This window comes from Aquila chrysaetos, chromosome 13 (assembly GCF_900496995.4).
Source record: "Aquila chrysaetos chrysaetos chromosome 13, bAquChr1.4, whole genome shotgun sequence".
Lineage (NCBI taxonomy): Eukaryota > Metazoa > Chordata > Aves > Accipitriformes > Accipitridae > Aquila > Aquila chrysaetos.
The window spans coordinates 17,795,156-17,814,402 of record NC_044016.1 but is presented as its reverse complement, the minus strand read 5'-3'; the positions used below and the strand labels follow the sequence as shown (position 1 = coordinate 17,814,402).

The following is a 19,247-nucleotide window of genomic DNA, read 5'->3' as shown; positions in this document are numbered from 1 at the left end:
GACTAGAAGAGAAAGGGAATTATTCATGTGGGGGTGTTTTGTGTTTGATTTTGTGTGGGTTTTTTGTTGCTTCTTTTTTTAACCAGACCTGTTTGCTACAAGCATGGTCCTGTGTGTCTAACAGTACTGGATTATTAATATGAGTGAATTCTTTTAGCCTTTTGCTAGGCTCTCTGGAGTTTATTCAAAATATTGCTGTTGCTGTGATTATCTAATGCAGTGTCTAATGCTAGAGAGTCTGAGTGACTGTGGATTGGGATGAACATGGTGAGAGCACTGCATGCATATTCACTGAAGATGTCCCAAACATCTTTGCTGTTGCAAAGTGGACAAAGACAATACCTGTCAGAGTGGGTTTGAATCTCAATATCCATGCTAGAGTGGAAGGAAACTGCCTACTTCATATGGGCAGAAGTACAGTTGATAAGCGTGTGTGCATGTATACATTCTTTTCTTCATCCTTTCTTTCCCCCTTGTATGTATCTGCAGGCATAGATATCTTCAGGAGGGGCTGCCAGAAGTGGTATAAGAATGTATTGGCTATGCCCACAGACAAGTTTTGAATGGTAGAGGCAGAGGCTCTTTTCATAATGAATATTGCACAATCCCAGATAGGTGGTTAATGAGCATTTAATGCAATCTCTCTTCTATGCAAAACTGCACACAAATGTAGTTTCAGCAAGGTCATGCGGAGCAACTTCGGTGAGGAAATACACCTTTCTGTGATGGGCATCCCAGCATGTCTATATGAAAAATCAGTTCTCCCAGTATGCTTTATTCCTCGTCTGGAGGTATAGCTTTGATCTTAGCTGATGCCCTGCTTGATTTAATGTGAAATCTCCTTTCAGTACTTTCCCTGAATTCTTGTGGTTTATCTTCTTAGTCCTGTTTGAGGTTAGTGTCTTTTTTTTTTTTTTTTTTTTAACCTTCCTGGGCTGCTACAGCAACATATGGTGACAGTAAGACAGATGGTTGCAGGATTAACTGTACTTGATGATTTTGTTCTTTCCCTTTGTAGTATTGGAGGTGACGGGACCCTGGAGACACAGACTACTTTACCCAGTGAGTATCCTGGAAAATCAATGTGAGAAAAGCAAAAGGTGGGTATTACTCTGAAAGTAGTTTAAGTGGATGCTAGGAAGCATCTGGAAATGGTCATGCTTTCCTTGCGAACAGCGGGGGATGCCCATCTATTGTGGATATGAGCAGTTCATGTGAGTCACAGCTGAAACCCAGACTGGCCTGACTACCTGTAAAGTTGATTCAGCCCCTCCACATCACAGGACCTGCATGTGATTGTATTGTCCTTTTGACAGAAATGATTAGGAGTAAATGTGCTGAAGGTGACAGAAGTTCATGGCAGACCTGCTCCTCCCTTGTTTCATTTTGTGTTTTCCAGTGACTGACTGTAATGGTTGTGGGCAAATGCAGGGTTATAAAACAATTAGTGGTCCATATAGACAGTGTTGTTGACAAAGTTATGGTTCCTCCTGATGATTTCAAGTTGCTACATTGCACTGAAAAAAATCTAAAAATACTATAAATTTCTCGTCCGAGTGTTCTGTGTAATCAGTCCCCGTAGTTGCCATAGAAACCATTAAGTGGTCAGCATGACCATAAATTGGAGGGGACTTTGTTCACAATGGTTCATCTATTTGTATGTGATCCACACTGTGGAGCAGTTTGACAATACCTGACATCATTGGTAATAAAATGTGTTATGCTTTGTCTTGTACCACGCACATTGCTGTGTTTAAAGAAAAATAGAAGGTGCATTTCATTAATGCATTATAAATGAGACTCTATAAAGGGGTTTCAGGCAGCACTACAGACACAGTAACAGTTTTCAGACACCATGCTTCCCTGCTGAGGGTTTTGGTGAAATCTAGAAATATGATTATCTTGATGGGTAGCTGGAGGAGTGGGAGGTAGAAGGCCATATTCAGAGCATCTGCTCCTGGTACATGAAGGGAAGTAACAGTGATTACTCTGGCACTCAAATTCAAGACTGGTGAGTTGCCTGGGACCTGTGCATCTCCTGGGCTGCCAGACTCTGGCTTCTTGAGGCCACGGAGAGAAGTAGTTGCAGTGCTGAAGTTCGGACAGTAACTGAAGTCTCCAAGGCAGGTGTGTCTATAGCTTCTGTAAGGTCACAGTGAATGAAGGGAAAACCCAGGTCTATATTCTCACCACTCAATTGGCTTGCACTTCTGCAGGAGGCAATATTGCCAGTTGTACTGTGGAAGATTAAACACTGTGTTTTCTTTTTTTTTAAGATATCTTGAAAAAATTCAATCCAAACCTCTTTGGCTTCTCCACTGGCAGCTCTAAGGAAACAGCTGGGTTCAATGTTGCAGAGAGAGGTGCCACAGCGCGGTAAGCACAAGCATAACTGAGAAAGGGCAAGGGGTGAGAACTGATAGACTGGCAGATTATCTTTGAACTGCATGTTAAGGTTGAGTTAATACGGATGACCAACTTGTACTGAGCACGTTTCTGTGGTCTGATGTTTTTAATTTATTTATTTATTTATTTAAAATAGTATTTAAATTCAATATTTGGGGGATTTATTTGTATCTTTTTCTAAATTAGAAAGAGAAACTTCCTTTCTCCATTTAACCTCTACCCACAATTTTCAAGCCAATGTCTTAGTTATGCTTCTAATTCTACCAGTACCTTTTTCTTACCAGCCTTCGGTATGCAGGTCCCTGATTCACTGTCAGGCCATATCTGTAATGAGAAAAAATTAATGACCATCTCTCCTTTATTCCTTGATTTCTGGGAAACGTGCCTCAAACTAACAAATAGAAGGCCACTGCTACCCTAATGGCATTAAAAACTATCCATGTTTGCAGTGCAAAGAAAAAGAACAGAATGAGCAGCTGTGAATTAATTCCTTTCTCCTCCTGAAGAAAAGCTCTACTAGTCTGTTAAGAACCAAAATGTGAAAGAGTTTGTATTGTATATGTCATGCCTGCTCTATGAATACTCATGGAATTTGTTTCCAAGACTTTGTGACACCTTTAACAATCATTAAATTTACTGCAAGAGAGTTTCAGGACAGGTAGCAAAGCCTGTGTAGCTACTAAATATTTGTGGGTACCTTGGCCAAAGACTAGGGCAATTGGTATGGTTCTGAGAGCACAAATAATGTAGTTGCATTTGTGTAGCTGCTGGAGAAAGGCAGGGCTAATTAGCTTAAGCACAGTCTCATGCTAGTATATCAGGAGCTCAAGTTTCCAGCTGGTGTCTCAGCATGGTTTGTGCTTTGCTCCATGGATGTTGCATCCTGCCCAGAGTTGGAGTGGGACTCTCTAGGCTGGCAGTTCCACAGTGTAAGCAATATCTTGCAGCAATAAGATAAGCTGTAGGAATTTAAGGCCAGATCAGGAAGGCTGGTTAGATGCCCAGCTTCTGTGTAAGTACCAAATTCCCCCACTAGATTTTGAAGGGAGTTATGCAGCTAAACATTTCTGTGCATCTGGGTATTAATGGTTTTCTCCAAACAAAACACACTTAAGCCAACTCTGAGATGGAAGGAATTCATCCCAGTTGCCTGCCACTTGGCAGCCATCCTAGCTGAAGCCCTTTCAGATCAGATTATTCACTTGTGCAACTACTGCTGATCTTGGTCCTTTTATGTTTGCCTGTCCTTTTGAGGCATCACTTTCTGTGTACTGATTTCTGCTGATCCTAAGATTCCCTGAAATGAGGAGTGGAAGAGCAAGAAGATGATGTGCTTTCAGAGCATGCATCTAAAATGCTTCTGTCCTCTCTCTACAGTAATATGTCAGCCCAAGCACGTGAATTGGTGGAGCTAATGAGAAGCAGCTCGGTAAGTGGAGCTTTGGGCCACCCCTCAATGCTCCCGTAGTCTCTGGGAGATGACTTTAATTCATGGGATGCTTGAGTAGTGAAGAGTGCTTTACTGATGGAAGAAAAGTCAGTGTCCTTGTCTCTGGTGTGCTTTCCAAGATGAATGTGCCTGGGATTAGCCTTTAGGAGACAATAATTTACCTGTACAAATCCATGCAGGTAAGATGCAAACACACAAGGCAGAGACTAATGTAGGATGCAGTGTGGCCAGGGGTTGTAAGGATGGTAGTGAGGAAAAGGAGAGATCTGAAGGCTCTGGGGAGATCAGAGGACTGCTTACTTGAGCAGCAGCATTCAAAGTGGAGGTCATAAAAGCTGAGAGTAAAATCGCTGGAGCAGGCACCTGGTGACCAATATGAATCACACTATTCACCCTTGGGTCTGGGAAATGGTAATACTGGGAAGTGGGACAACTGAAGTCTTCCCAGGAGATTAGGCCCTCTGAAACCCTGGTTCTGAACAAGCAAGTGATTAATTAGTGGCCAGAAACCTCAGGGTTACGTGAATCCCTGTCATGCCACAAGCTTTTAGGGAATTAGTAGGGGATCTAGTGTTGTGGACCAGCCTGCTGTGCCAGCTCCACCGAGGGCTACAAAGGGCACGAAACAGGCAACTCACTTATAATTCAGTGGCTGCTGCTGAAGTTTAGGGTGGAGGGAGGAAATCTGGGAGAAAACTAAGGCTGCCCTGCTCTAAGTGTTGGCTGAATTGGAGCGGATGACTGTCTGGGTGTGAGCTGTTGGTTCAGGGAGAGCACCCTGTAAGGGAATGGGAGTGCCTGGTGCTCCTTGGCTCAGGCTCAATGGGAGAGGAAGGTAATGAATAAGCAGGATTTGTCAAAGCATGTGTCTGTCTGTGCCAGCACTCTTGATGGATGCTGCATGCTAACCCCACTGTCAGTTACTCTGCATTACCAATTGTTTGGCAGAGTGAAAGGAGCTGGCATGGCTCTTCAATAAAATAGTACATGGCTCTGGAGCTTTGTTTTATTCACTGCTTTTTATGCAACTTTAAAAAGAGGATGGGGGGAAGTCCCTGCTGTACTTTGGCTCTTCATGAAAGGCTTTCCAAGCAAAGTGCTGGTTAAGAAGGAGAATTCAGATCTGTGGGTGATTCCCAGGCCCTTCCTCTATTTGTGAGAACCTTTTGCAGATGTTTGTTATGTAAATGCACCACACTAAAAATAGTTGCCTTTGATTCCTTTATTTGTACTGAACATTACAAAATGTTTTGATGAGATCCAGCTCTCAGCAGTGTCTATTGTTAGCTTGTGGTGACGTGGATGCTGCAGCTGCCCTTATATGAGCTCAGTGAAGTCACCAGCCTCCTGGACTCCTCTATTTTAATCCAGCTGCCTGTTCCCTGGGGTGCCCTTTGCCACTCCTGGCCATGGGGTAATATTTGCCCAGCTGGCAGGGATCCCCAGCAGCTCCCGTTCCACAGCTCCATGAGTCACTTCAGTATCCACTCCCACACTGCTTCGTCCCCATGCTGCCTGCAGTGTTCAGCCATGGCTGGTAAATCTCTCCTGTCTATCCCTGTCCTGACGCTAACATTCATTTACGCATGCTTGCTGCCACAAACACATCTCCATGCTTGGCTACCCTGACAGGTCTTGTCTGCTGAAGGGAATTTCCTTACAAAAGCCAAGGTGAATTGCAGCTACACTAGCAAACAGTTCACATTTTCCCCCTGGACAGATGCTTTTCTTTTGCCAACTTAACTCAGCATGCCTCCTTTCTCTGCTCTGCCATGCTGTCTGTACCCTGTTTAGCCCCATTTGTGAATGTTACCTCTGCATGCCTAAGCAATGGATGCTGCAATCTGTTTATTTTTGTGCTACTAGAAAATTAACTTCAAGGAAGACTGGAAGCTGATCACTGTCCTTGTTGGAGGCAACGACCTATGCCAGTACTGCTTGGACAAGGTTTGTATCTCTGAATTAGGCATGCTCATCCAAGCACTTGGGAGGTGACCAGCCCTGGAAATATAACCTTTCTCAGTGAGCAAAGTTCCACTTTGTTTAAAAAGCACTTAGAAGTCCTGTTCCTTTCATCTGTATTGTATCAGAAACAAGCGCATAGCTTTTAATATTGGGGCACTGCAGCTCTGGAGTAATGCATTACTTAAGAACAAGCAACCTGCCCCATACTGAACAAAACACCAAGGATAAACTGAAGAGCTCTCCCAGCTTAACTGGACAAAGCAATCGAGACAGCATGGTGTCTTAGACATGTTGTTATGGGGACACAAGTGAAGTTTTATTCTGGAAAGTGTCTCCATGCAATAATTGCTGAGGATGCCTGATCTTGCTTCAGAATTACACCAAAAGAAATCATAGTGAAAAAGATGTCTTTCATCTAGCTGTCAGTGGCCATCCCCTCTGAAAAGGTTCCTGTGGCACAAACTGGGGGTCTGGACCCCAGCTCATTGAAATGACCAGGGACTGTTCTCTCAGTTTTGCTCTTTTTCCTTTAGAGGCTGCTGCCCATAGCCTTTGCCCCCACAGCTACACCTCTAACTACAGTCACAAAGTCATTTTGCCTATGGGTTTTGTGGGGCCTGACTGCCTCCATATCAATTTCCCCAGAACAGCACTTTAACAAAAAGGTATCGCTCTGTTCATAAGGCAAACTAGTCTGGTCTGGGTACCATAAAAGAAAACGTGAAATCCAAAAACGTGATTTATGTAGTCATTCAGCAGGCAAAGACTCTGCCAAGAACTATTATATACCTCGGGATTTTCTACAGAGATTAAGGGAATATATTAGTGACAAGGAAACACAAGCACTATATAACCTGTGTACATGTGACAATAAACCTCTTGATCTGAAAATATATCTGCCAATGAAGGCAAAAAGGAGCATTGGGTTGGTATATCTTCTCAGGGACCACCTTGCAACTAGAGAGTCTGTGGACTCCTTTGTTCAGGTGAAACAATTAAACATCTTGGTTCCTGAAAGAAGACTGATCCAATTTATTTATTTATTTATTTATTTATTTATTCTAATTACACAGGAAACCTATTCAGTGCAAAAGTATGTAAAGCACCTTCAGGACACTCTGGATATTTTGTATGAGGAGGTAAGTTTTTAAGATACCCTAGCAAGCTATTTTCCTGGCAAGCACACCAATGTTTTTCTCACCTCTGATTGATAGACTGTCAGTGATTCTGTTTCGTACAAGGTCATCTTCCAAATAGGTAGAGTCAGACTGCTTCTCAGCACTGCATGTCAACAACTGTATTAGATAATACCCTGAGAAAGCGGGCTGCAGTTTCAGGAAAACTGTGTGTTTCACAGCATTTTTGCTGCAGATCAAACATAGCACAACCCTACTGCCAGTTTTGATGGCTAAACCAACTGTACAAAGTTTCATTTACCCTAGAGAAAATGGAAATTGCCCCAGGGAGTGAAGCAGCGTTTCAGCTAGTTTGTATTAGCTGCCGGGAATTTTTTAGCTGACATCCACTATATGTCTCCCCCTCCCTTTATACATCATCCTTGCACATGCCATTGGTTGCAGTTGGTGTAGTTTGCAATGACTCCCTGACCTACGGATGGCACTTCTTTCTCACTTTGTAGTGGTATCATGTTCTGTGATTTGGTATGTCTGGTTATTATAATCCCTGCAGCTCCCAAGAGTCTTTGTCAACATGGTGGAGATATTAGAGATTTCTGGACTGCGTCAGATCGCAGCAAGCTCTTTGGGATGCGCTTTGACAGCAAAGTAAGTGAGCAAAACAGGTCTTTGCTTTTAAAGTGCTATTTTTTTGGATCAGTCTAAATTGCTTCTACAGTAGGACATCCACACCGAGCTTTCCAAGCTACTTTCGTTGCAGCCTTTACCTGACACACTAGTTCCCATCAACTTTCTATTACTTCTTCCAGTACTTCAGCTCGAAGGCATGCGTCTGTACATAGCAGAGTCATCACTTTTCTTCTCAGCTCTAAGGCAGCATGTCACAGCACAAGTCACCATCTAATTGCCATACAACTGAACTTCAAAGCCTTTTTCTCCTAGCCATTCACTGCTCAGCAGCACAGGCTGACATCCCTGATGCCTCTCCTTGTATTCAGTGCTGCATTACTCATGGTGCAGGCTGGGCTGCATACAGCAGAGTGCACAACCAGGAACTGCTTTTCACACCTAATGGAGGAGACCAAAATCCTAACTCAAAGAAGATTGAGGGACTTGTTTAAGAAAGCAGCAGTGCCTTTACAGGAGTCAGCATGGACATGAAAAGCCTCTTTAGTCTAGCAGAGAAAGGTATAACAAAGACCAGTGGCTGGAAGCTGATGCCTAATGAATTCAAATTAAGTTAGGCACAGATTTTTAATAATAGAAGTGATTAACTACTGGAACACACTAGAAGGGAAAATAATGAATTGACTGTCTTCTTGATGTCTTCATATTCATTCCAAGCACATTCTTAGAGGATGCATTTCAGTGAAGCATAAGTTATTACCTCTTGATATGGGAGTAACAGAACAAAACACAGTGGTCTAAGGAGTAGGACTACATGAAAAATTTATCTTTTCTACCTTTAAACCCCCAGATTTCTGAAAATCTGCTGTAAGCCTATATGTAGGGTTTGGGTTTTTTTACTCTAACACATGTGATTTCCTGCTAATGTGTGACATACTAAACACTTCTGTGTTTGACTCAAGAGTTGTGGATCCTGCAGCTATTACCAGCTGTGACACGTGTTCACTTTGAAAACTAAGTCAGTAGGGATTTTTTTCTGAAGTATCTGTCCATTTCTAAGCCAATGAGGTGGATCTCCCTCAGTATGTGAGCTTTGAGCTTCTTGAAGCAAACACACGTTGCTGAATAATTGCATAGGCGATTCCAGGTTGGCTTTTAATTCTACTATTTCTTTCATTGAAGGAATGTTTGCCCATGTTTCTTAAACCCCAAGGAAAATTCTTCTGAACTACAAGAAATTAAGAGAGTTAACAGAGATTTTCAGGTAATACCTTGATTCTGTAACTGGTCATCCTCACTTGTGTCTTTTTGAATTGCTTCCCTCACTGCCTTTCCTCTCATGCATATCCTCAGCAGGACAGAGAGGGATGACTGGGAAACAGCTTGGCTACAGTCTAACTAAAACCCTACCCAGCTAACCAGTTAGCAGTAGTACAAATCTTTCTATACTTCTTTATGATTTGACCTTGGTTCTGAGCTGGAGGCAGATTAAGACTGGTTCGGTTTCCCATTGCTGTTTCGACAGCTGAAGAGGAGTTCCGGATGATGGCTGTTCAGCTGATACGTGCTTGTCCATTATGAATCCAATGAATAGCTCACATGAGTTAACATGTCACTGCAAGAGTGACAAATTATGTTGCATCAGCTGTTTTGTGGCAACAATTAGCAGAGAAAATGAACTAACCCAACCTGATATTCCTTTCTTTTGCCATGGGCTGAGAATGTACACACAGATAGCTTACCATGGGTCAGCTTGCTATCTGAGAGTAACTTTTCATAGCCTCAGGCATAAGATTCACTCAAATTTAACAAAGGCTATAAATAGCTATTGGAGCAGAAGGTTTTTGCATCATTCCATCCTTTGAATACAGGAATCACTGTATCAGTTCACATTATGTTCTCCAGTCCTCCTATTTTGGCTCTGGCAGTGGATGTTGTTTGATGAATCTGACAATGCTCAAAAAATCCATCTTGGAAAATACTTGCATAAACCCACCCAGGGGGACGTTTTCCTTAACTAAGGAAGTGAGGTTAGGAATGTTTTGAGATATGACCAGAAGCATTAGAATTTATACCCATAAGCTGGCAAGTAACTAGATGTTTTTATTATCTGTATGAATGACTATTGCCATAGTTTTCAAAAGTGGCAGGTGATTTTTCAATGCTTAAGTTTTATTTTACTTCAAGCATACCTTTCTGAAAAATCAAGCACACTTCAGTCTCAAGTTGGCCTTCTGAACTCATTTGTCACATCTAAAAAAACTTGGCCTTATTCCTTTTTTTAATTCTCTGTAAATTTGAATCACATTGTGATTGTGCAGCACTGACTTCTATAAGTAAGGTACAAAGTACTTTTTATTTTATTTTTTTTTTAGATTAAACAACTTTACATTTCGAATTATGCTAGCTTCTGTGCATTTTCCTCATCAAAATCTCTTCATGTACCAAATTATTTTCTTAGCTGTTCTCTGGACTGCTTTATACTATTCAGCTGGATTTATACTAATAATTTATGGGTTCCTACATTGAAAGAAGTGTAATATGCATGTTTTTGATAGCTGACAAATGTTGGAAGAACCTTGTAATTAATTTTTCTGTTTCCAACCATGCAACTCCATACAGGCTGAAGCCTTACAGCTGATCAACAGCGGTCGTTATGAAGAGCGTGAGGACTTTGCCGTTGTCATGCAGCCATTTTTTCGAAACACTTTGTTGCCCCTGGATAGCGTAAGTCCTGTTTTTCTTTCCCATTATGCAAGGACCAGTACCTTGATTTCTCTAAGGCAGTAAGATCCATGCCACAAGGACTGTGTTTTCTTCTCTTTGCACAGTCAAGCAGCAGAGGGTGGAACCTGCGATGAGTGACAGAGGAGAAGACAGGAAAGACTGTATTGCCTGTGAATCAAAATGGCTTCAGGAATCATTTGTAGTGTGCACATATTAAACCTAAGCACCCTCTGTCTTCATTTAAACTGCATGTTGGTTCCCCTTTTGCTTCCCCTGTTGGGGGCTTGGTTGGCATTCACCGCAGTTTTCTTCTGATCTAGGTTACAGAGTATGTCCAGGTTTCCTTTCCATGGAGACCAACACTTGCATGTGGCTCATCCCAGCCTGGAAACAGGAAGCAGCCTTTGAAGCCAAACATTGATTCTCCTTTTCTCCAGCTTTAGCATTATGTACGCTGTATATTTAGGGATACAAATATTCAGCATGAACCCTGGTCAAAACCACACAGTTTTGCATAATACTGATTCTTTTGTCATATCATCCCCATTTTGTTCTGGCAGCTTTCAAGTCCAAAGAATGGTTACCATATTGATATTGATGAGGCAAATTTTCCCTAGGAAAGACATTTGCCGCAGCTGGATAAGCCTGCAATTTTTAGTGCTGCCTGAAATTCAGCAAAATTTCAACACCTGAAAGGTTGTAAGTCTGAGTCTGAGTTGTGGAAGTTTAACAAGTGAGAATAAGCAACCGGTTTTCTATCAGTTCTGTGCAAGGTGGAGTGTGGGTCAATGGCAGAGTCCACATAAGAGCTGGGACTGTTGGTTTAATGACAAATTTAAGTTTGTTATGAAAATTGCTGTGTGAAGTTGAGCAGGCTGCATTACACAGAAGGTCTCAAGATGCAGTAATCAGCCCACAGTTAGGAGTACCTAAGTTTATTTGCAGCATCAAAATATAAGCATATTGCCTTTAGGAAGTTTACCAAAATTGTGAAGTGGGTATGCCAAGTACAGTGCCCTATTAGATATAATATGTCAGATCTCAAAGGTTGAAATGTGCTGAGAAATAAATTTTTGCTTTTATTGCAGAATGGCAAGCCAGATCTGAGTTTCTTTGCTGCAGACTGCTTTCATTTCAGTGTAAGAGGCTATGCCGAGATGGCCATGGCTCTCTGGAATAACATGGTAAGAGATTATGACCTAGATCCCTATATGTTTATGGTAGCAGTCCCTACAAAAGAACATGAGAAAGGTGTCTGAAACAAAACAGTAAGTAAGAAATAAAATTGATACCCTAACAAGAGGGGGTCTGCTCAACACTGAGACCCTTCTCAGCCTGCATTTCTTAGGAATACAATCCAAAGCAATCATGTTGCATAAAAGAGAGTAAGACTTATGCTCATTCAAAGTGAGAAATCCTGAGAGTCTTAATGTAATGAAAAATTCCTTTCTCATTTGGTAAATAACTTGCATTAAGGCAAAAAATCAGCCTAGTTAAACATTCAGTCCTGTAGGTTTCCTGAAAATGTATGTTGAATGAGCTTCCCTTCTTCAGTGAATTCTGTTAGATTTGTTAGGAAAACATACATGTGATGATTGAATTTTTGCTGCCACTAATAGTGTGGACATGTTGTAACCACCCACTCTAGTATCTGAAGCAATTCTAGCAGAGTCACTGAAACTAATGGGGGCCTGAAATCACACCTATGATGCCTCTGCTTGCAGTCATATTCCTTCTGTCATTTTGGAGGAAATTATAGTTTTTGAACAGTGCTGGAAGAGTGTGTAAGAGGCACATGCTGGACTTGTTAGCTCCAAGGTCACACTTGCTTTCAGAACCATGATGTTTCCCATGGTGGAAGGAAGACTATGGCATTTTCATGCCACAGCAAAATTTCCTCCTCTTGTCTCATAAACACCAGTACCCAAACACATGGTGGTAGCAGAAATCCTGTATCCTGGTTTGTACAAGAAATAAGCATAAATGGAGGGGAATTTCTTTTTGGTTTAAGTAAAGGCTTGAGCAAGATAAGAAACGTCCAGGATACTCCAGAATGAACTTGAGCAAAAGGAGTGGGAAATGCATGGCAGAAATCTGTGCAGTTGCCCAGTATAGCATATGAGCTGTAAGTCCAGGGTTATACAAAGCAGTAGACGTATAGTGCATGCCCATGCTCTGAGTAATTGATTTGTGCATGCACAGCAAATCTGCCTATTTTCCATCTTCCCTGTCTGGGACTCCAAATGACAGCAGTCTGGTAGGCTTCATTGTGCAGTAGCTTGAACAGGGCTCATGGTGGCCCAGAAATGCCAGGAAAATGCAGAAAACATTCAAATTAAGCATGGCTGCAGGTTTCAAGAAGAAAAAGAGATGGTAACTGGACATATGGTAGCCTTAAATTGGCTTTCTGTTGCCACATGGTGTTCCTATTGGCCATTACTCATTCCTGAATCCCCATCAGTCTTTTTTCTATGCCACCAGAGTTTTATTCCGTCCAGACTGTCACTCATTTCCTATGAGAAAGGATATTGACACAAAGCTTTCTACTGGGGTGAGAGGGATCAGGTTCTTACTGATGTGAAGTGCAACTATTCCCTTCTGTAGAGATCTGTCAGTCTATGCCAAATGAAGATTCTACTGTTTACTATTTAAATTTAGTTCTTGTAACACATCCCTGCTTTTCACTTGCAGTCCATGTACGGCAAGGCTGTGCAAGCTTACTGTAAGGCTGTATTGTTTCCCTGTTCCCTGAAAAGCTCAGCAGGCTGTAGGCTTATGGCCAAATGACATGGATTCTTGTCAGTACACATAAAGGGCCAGATTGTGCCTGGCCAGTGCGTGGGTATGCAGGGACGGGGATGGCTGAAGGAGCCTCTTCCTCACCATGATATTCTTTGCCCTTTTTGCTTCATGCAAAGCAAAGTATGCTCCTGCTTTTTGAAGTCAGAGGATTCTGTAGTCTTAAGGGGCCCCCACTGGTCCCAAATCCACCTCATTGGTTCCCTGGCCCAGGAGAAGAGCACACGGACAATGTGTTTAACTTGTGTTCTGCCTCCATGTTTGCCACATGCTTTAGAGGAGCTGTGTGTTTCTTCCAGAAGTTGCCCTGTATGCTCATGGACATGGGTATACTGTCATCTTCAAAGCTCAGAAGCTAATGTCCCTGAGGAACAGATCACATAGAGATGAAGCAAGCATGGCTGGCTACAGAACTTTGCACCTTATTGTCCTTTGTCTGGGCTCTGCGCCAAACTCCTTACCAAGTGCCCTGACGCAGGGAGTATTACAATTCTCTACAAATACCCAGTCGTACTGCAGACAGAATGCTATGGGATATAAGCCACACATCTTACAGATAATCACATCAGAATTTGAGTTGTTCCCTTTAAGATGCAACAAAACTACCAAATTCAGTCTTCACAACGTTAGCTGGCGGGCAGGCCAAGTGGTTAGGACTCTTATATGAGTCCAGCAGGACCCCACGACAACCAGCAAAACTTGGCATTCTGTTTTGCTTCTCATCTTCTCTCCACTTGTTAGCTTTCTTCCCTTCCCTGGTCACATTTTGCTGCAGTCATCTCTCTCTTTTCATTTTTCAGTCTCTACTTCCTTTTTTTCTTTTTTCTTTAACTGAACTAGAGAGAGAAAGTATTCCCAGTGATTCCATATGGAAATCTTATGAATAGAATTTGTTTTCTCCATGTTGTGTTTGGCTTGTGGTTTTGTTTCTCTCCAACATGCAGCTGACACTTTAATCACTTGAGGACAGTAAATACACATGCAGACAATAGCAGAAGCTCCAGCACTCCTCTGCGCTCTATTCCCAGAAGTGCTGGATGGCAACTCTGCAGTTCTCTATGGGCCAATCCTGAAGTCATTACTTCAGGCTTGTCCACACACAGTTGTAAACACTTGAGCAAACCTCTACTTTTTAGCTTAACTATGGTAACCGATGGTATGTGCACTCCTAGCCAACCACAAATACTATGCCATTAGCCTGGACATATTTTGAGTTTGAAATGGACTCAGGGTGAGCCTATGGTTAGCTATTGTAACTTAGCTGACAACTGATAGTATAAAAAGCTCTATTTAACTCACCTCTTGCAATCTTGCGAACTCAGCCTCAGCTAAAACTCAGAGGGAATTTCTTGTCTGACTGAAGACTGCAAAGGTTGGCACCGTCTCATCCTGTCTTTGTAACTCTACATCATTTCTGAAGTCAATTCCATCACCGTGACACCTAAGCATCTTTCTTTCAGTACTGTGCTAAGTAGCATAACTAACATCTGTAATTTTTTTTTTTTTTTGTGGTTTATACTGTCATTTGAGATGTGTGCGTGGGAGAACTGGGTATATAGTGAACCACTTTGTTCTAGCAGAATATTTAAAGTATGTGGTATTCAGAGTTAATTTCTCCTCCACTCAGTGCAAAAGGAGGAAAGGCTTCTCTTCCTTGCTTCCTGAGGGAATTTTTCTGGAGACAGTGCATCAGATTCTCAATTTCTTCAGGTCGTGAGTGTTAAAATGTTTGGAAACTTTTCTGTGATGCACCTTCCACCACATTTCTTCATTGCTGCAAGCACCAAAAGAGTGGATAAAAAGTTGTAACCACCTGTCCTGGTTTCAGCTGGGATACAGTTAATTGTCTTCTTAGTAGCTGGTACAGTGCTATGTTTTGAGTTCAGTATGAGAAGAATGTTGATAGCACTGATGTTTTCAGTTGTTGCTAAGTAATGTTTAGTCTAAAGTCAAGGATTTTTCAGTTTCTCATGCCCAGCCAGCGAGAAAGCTGGAGGGGCACAAGAAGTTGGGAAGGGACACAGCCAGGACAGCTGACCTGAAGTGGCCAACAGGGTATTCCATACCATGTGATGTCACATATAGTATATAAACTGGGGGGAGTGGGGGTAGGGGGATTGCCGCTCGAGGACTGGGTGTCCTGGGTGTCGATCGGCAGGTGGTGAGCAATTGCACTGCGCATCATTTGTATATTCCAATCCTTTTATTATTACTGTTGTCATTTTATTAGTGTTATCATTATCATTATTAGTTTCTTCTTTTCTGTTCTATTAAACCATTCTTATCTCAACCCACAAGTTTTAATTCTTTTCCCGATTTTCTCCCCCATCCCACTGGGTGAGGGGGGAGTGAGTGAGCGGCTGCGTGGTGCTTAGTTGCTGGCTGGGGTTAAACCACAAACACCCCCCAAGTCAGGAGAGTCTGAGGAGGAAAAAAAATCATCATTATGTTTACTATTGCTTTTCTCTTCTGCAGTTGGAGCCAGCTGGTGAAAAGCAGACTTACAACAACTTTACCCATGACAGATCAAAACTTAAGTGTCCAAACCCAGTAAGTAAAGGCCAAGATGTCCATACTCTCCATTAACCAGTTATATTTTTCTCCTTTATTCTTATTGGTAAAATTCTTTAAAAGAGGTCTTTGTGAAGACTTTAAATAGCTAAAATATACTCCTGTTTTGTTACACACAGGAAAATCTACTTAAAATTTAATGCAAAAAAAATTATCCTCACTGCAGTGGAAAGCCTGTCATTTAAGCCATTTTTAATGGGTCTACATATTTCCATTTGGTTGTCTGCATCAAACAAATTTGGAAATGATGCCATTGCTCTCTGAGATGGCTCCCTTTTTCGTTCTAGGAACTTTCAGGCAATAGGGCAGGAAAGAGTTTGAGCTAAGGTAGACAGAAGGCAGAAACAGCTGATAGTCTTTCTAAAGATTGACAGTTCTTCTCTGGGAAGGGGTGATGGCATATTGTCTGAATGCTGCCTGTTGAGTGGTCTGTGATCAGTAAAACCTTTGCTCTCCCTTTGTAGGAGAAACCCTTTCTTTCCACACTGAGAAATAGTGGATTCAGAAATTCAGATCTCAACTTGGAGAAAACCAAACCTTCAGTCCCCTACTGGGCTGTCATTGTGGCTGCAGTAGCTGGAGTCCTGGCCGGTTCTTTACTCATCTGGCTTGTGTCAGGAAGAAGAGCCAAGAGGCACCAACATGAGACTGACACAGAAAAGAACATTAAAACGACATCTCTGTAAAGCAAAGTGGAACAAACATCTGTCTCTGAGGCTGCTCTCTGGCATGACACAGAGAGCAGCGGAATAAAAAAAACTTTTTGATATAAATGAAGCTTCTTGGTTAGTCAGGGATTTTGGGGCCCAATAATCTTGATCAGAAAAGTACAGTAAAGTTAGCTTCTGCAGATCAGTCAAGTGGAGGATGAAGTTCAAAGTGATAAAGCTTTTTCATTCTGGGATGCAATTCTCCATTTCATGAATATTACTCAGGATGTGAATCGCTTGCATGAAGTGAGAAAACTCGTTCATGCATCTTGGCACCTTGATTGTGCATCTGCCATTTTTTCTTATAAAACTGTATATAAAATGTTAGATACAAGTCCATGATTGTGACCTGGTATTCCCCAATCGCAAAGTAAGTGAGATAAAAAAGAAAAGCTGCAATTCCACATGTTAGATTCAGCAAGACCATTTCTACACATGGAAGTACAATGCCATGGAAACATCTTTAAGTCAACTTCTTAGTGGGCATGGGTGATGGTTGGACTCGATGATCTTGAAGGTCTTTTCCAACCTAAATGATTCTATGATTCTGAGTAACCTGGACCATCCATGTGGCATCCCTGGTGCAGTGCTGGGCAGCACAGCTACAATAACTGCACCTTCTCCACGGCCTTGAACTCCAGGCTCTATCTGTCTGGGACTGAATGTGGGCCTGGGCCATGCACATCGCTTCGCCTCCAGGGCTAAAGACCCCAGGGCAGTCCTGTATCCTCCTGCCCACTGCTGTACAGCAGCTTGTCCCAGAATGACTCTTCCTGTGAAGGAGGAATCTCTTCACTAGCATGCAGTAGGGGGTCTAAACAAAAATGAGGTACCTGATTGGCAACCTAGCCTGGCTGAATGGTTCTCATAGGACCTGTGGTGTGTTCAGGTCTCCCAGACTGGAGTCTCCATGGCTGTTCTCCAAGGAAGAATTTCCAAAGTTTTTTCAAAATTCTGATCAGGACTTCAGAGGAGGTCGTTCCTGGAAATTAGACATTTCTTGTTTTATATTTGCAGGTCAATGCATATGATCTACTAGTACAGAATATACTTCACAGGTTCCCTGTGATCTTGTTTTCCAATATCTTTGCTATTTCCTATATATGTCACATACTTCATTTTTTTATTTTACTGAAGTCAAAGTATGGTTTGCACTGGTGTGATTTTTTTTGTGAGGTGTACTATGTTTCCACTCCAGAAATGCAAATGAGCAGAAAATTAAAATGTTTCAGGAAAGAAAGTGTTCTGGTGTTCCTAAATCTACTCATTAGGCACACAGAAGATCGTCAGACTCCTCCTTTTTCCATTTCACTCCTGTCGTTGTCCTTGCTAAGATGATAAGAGGTGGGTAAAATACAAGTTGTATAGTCAGGTTTCAGGGACTGTAGCTCCACTCACCTCTCCTTTGATCTACACTCAAAGGTTGGGCTATTACTAGTAGGACTTTTATTTGCCTAAATCTTATCCACAGATGTGTGTCTGGGAGCTCTACATGCAGTGCCAAGTGGGGGTATATTTGGAATGCAAAACAGAAGCACCTGCATCTTGTTTCAGTACAGCACAGGCATCTCTGCTGCTCTTCCTGTTTCTGTCTGCACTGTGGGTCATTAACTATCTACTATCCCAACTGCTGATATTTATTTAGCTCGATAAATGGAAGCAAACACAACCTCAAACCTGCAATGCAGGAGACAAGATTTACTGTATTCCAGTCCATTCCACAGCATCTTCACCTCAGACACATTGTAAAATATAAGCCTCACAGCTGAGGAACCTGAGCAAATATCCCAGTGAATCATGAAGGCTACAATCTCCTCTCATCCCTGAATGTTGTTCTTGAGTCCTCTTCCCTCCTGGGAGCTTGGACTCTCATGTATGAGCACTGCTCATACAGCTCTTGGCTTGTGAAGGAGTAAAAAGATATAGTTCTCTGCAGAACGTTCCATCACTACTAGATATTTTAAAGGAAACTCAAAACAGTAGTTCAGTGCTGATTTACTTTTCTAAATCAAGTGTTCATGCATGAAGTGGGGTGAGGGTCCTACAGCATGAGTTAGAGCTACAAAATACTGCAGTTTCTCACATCAGATTTGTTCTGCCTAGAGATGGATACAAGTGCATCTTGGGTTCCATGCTGGTGGCCCTGCTAGAATAACTAGACGTTCCTTTTCCTCACTTAGAAAGCTAAATTTTGTTCTGAGCTTCTGAAAGCCAAAACATAGGAGGTGCAGCCAGTTGGGAAGTGAGGTAAAAGACAGCTCTTAGCTCTTCCACCATCCTGAAGGATTCCAGAGTGGAAATAATTCTTGTGTGGGAGCCCAGGTGACTCTTCGGACTGCAGGTCCTCAGCTCCCTGTGGCATTCAGCTCTGTAAGGAATACTGCCTTTACTGATGCTTTTGGGAACTGAGAAACCATCGAGCTCAATTTATATTGGCTTTGTGCTGCTTCTGCAGCAGGAGAGTTTTCCCCTAGTTTCTGTAGCTGTGATGTAGCTCTAATGCAGTACTACAGCAGGAGCACAGAGTAGCTGGAGCAGGAACTGGCAGGCTTCTTATTTAGTCTATGGAAGTATCTTCTGGCATCTTTGTTGTGCAGACTGAAGTATGTGATGAACTGCACTGACATTTAAAAAAAAAAAAATCAAGAATCATGCAGTTTGCAGCTGCTCCACAAGCAAAATTATTTCCTTGAAGATATTACTGTTGAGCATTCCCTCTGTGCTCATTAAGCAGAGGTAATATTAAGCTGGAGTAAATTACAAATGGTTAGGTCTGGATTTTAGTCTGACTGCATTCAGTGTCACATTAAACCAGAAAGTAATCTGTGCATCCTGTCTGTCAGTTGTCCCTTCCCC

The 19,247-nt window shown here is 42.1% G+C and overlaps 1 protein-coding gene across 1 annotated transcript in view; it reads left to right on the top strand.

Moving 5' to 3' along the window:
- The window catches only part of PLB1 (phospholipase B1), a 79,354-nt gene extending 61,727 nt beyond the window's left edge, over positions 1 to 17,627 (top strand). The window contains exons 44-54 of the mRNA XM_030036002.2: positions 1,019 to 1,062; positions 2,277 to 2,376; positions 3,784 to 3,835; positions 5,723 to 5,803; positions 6,895 to 6,960; positions 7,511 to 7,605; positions 8,767 to 8,848; positions 10,207 to 10,311; positions 11,400 to 11,495; positions 15,586 to 15,660; positions 16,146 to 17,627. Of these exons, the coding sequence (XP_029891862.2) occupies positions 1,019 to 1,062; positions 2,277 to 2,376; positions 3,784 to 3,835; positions 5,723 to 5,803; positions 6,895 to 6,960; positions 7,511 to 7,605; positions 8,767 to 8,848; positions 10,207 to 10,311; positions 11,400 to 11,495; positions 15,586 to 15,660; positions 16,146 to 16,367 (1,018 nt within the window). The 3' untranslated portion in view covers positions 16,368 to 17,627. The remainder of the gene's footprint in view (positions 1 to 1,018; positions 1,063 to 2,276; positions 2,377 to 3,783; positions 3,836 to 5,722; positions 5,804 to 6,894; positions 6,961 to 7,510; positions 7,606 to 8,766; positions 8,849 to 10,206; positions 10,312 to 11,399; positions 11,496 to 15,585; positions 15,661 to 16,145) is intronic.
- Positions 17,628 to 19,247: the final 1,620 nt, after the last annotated feature.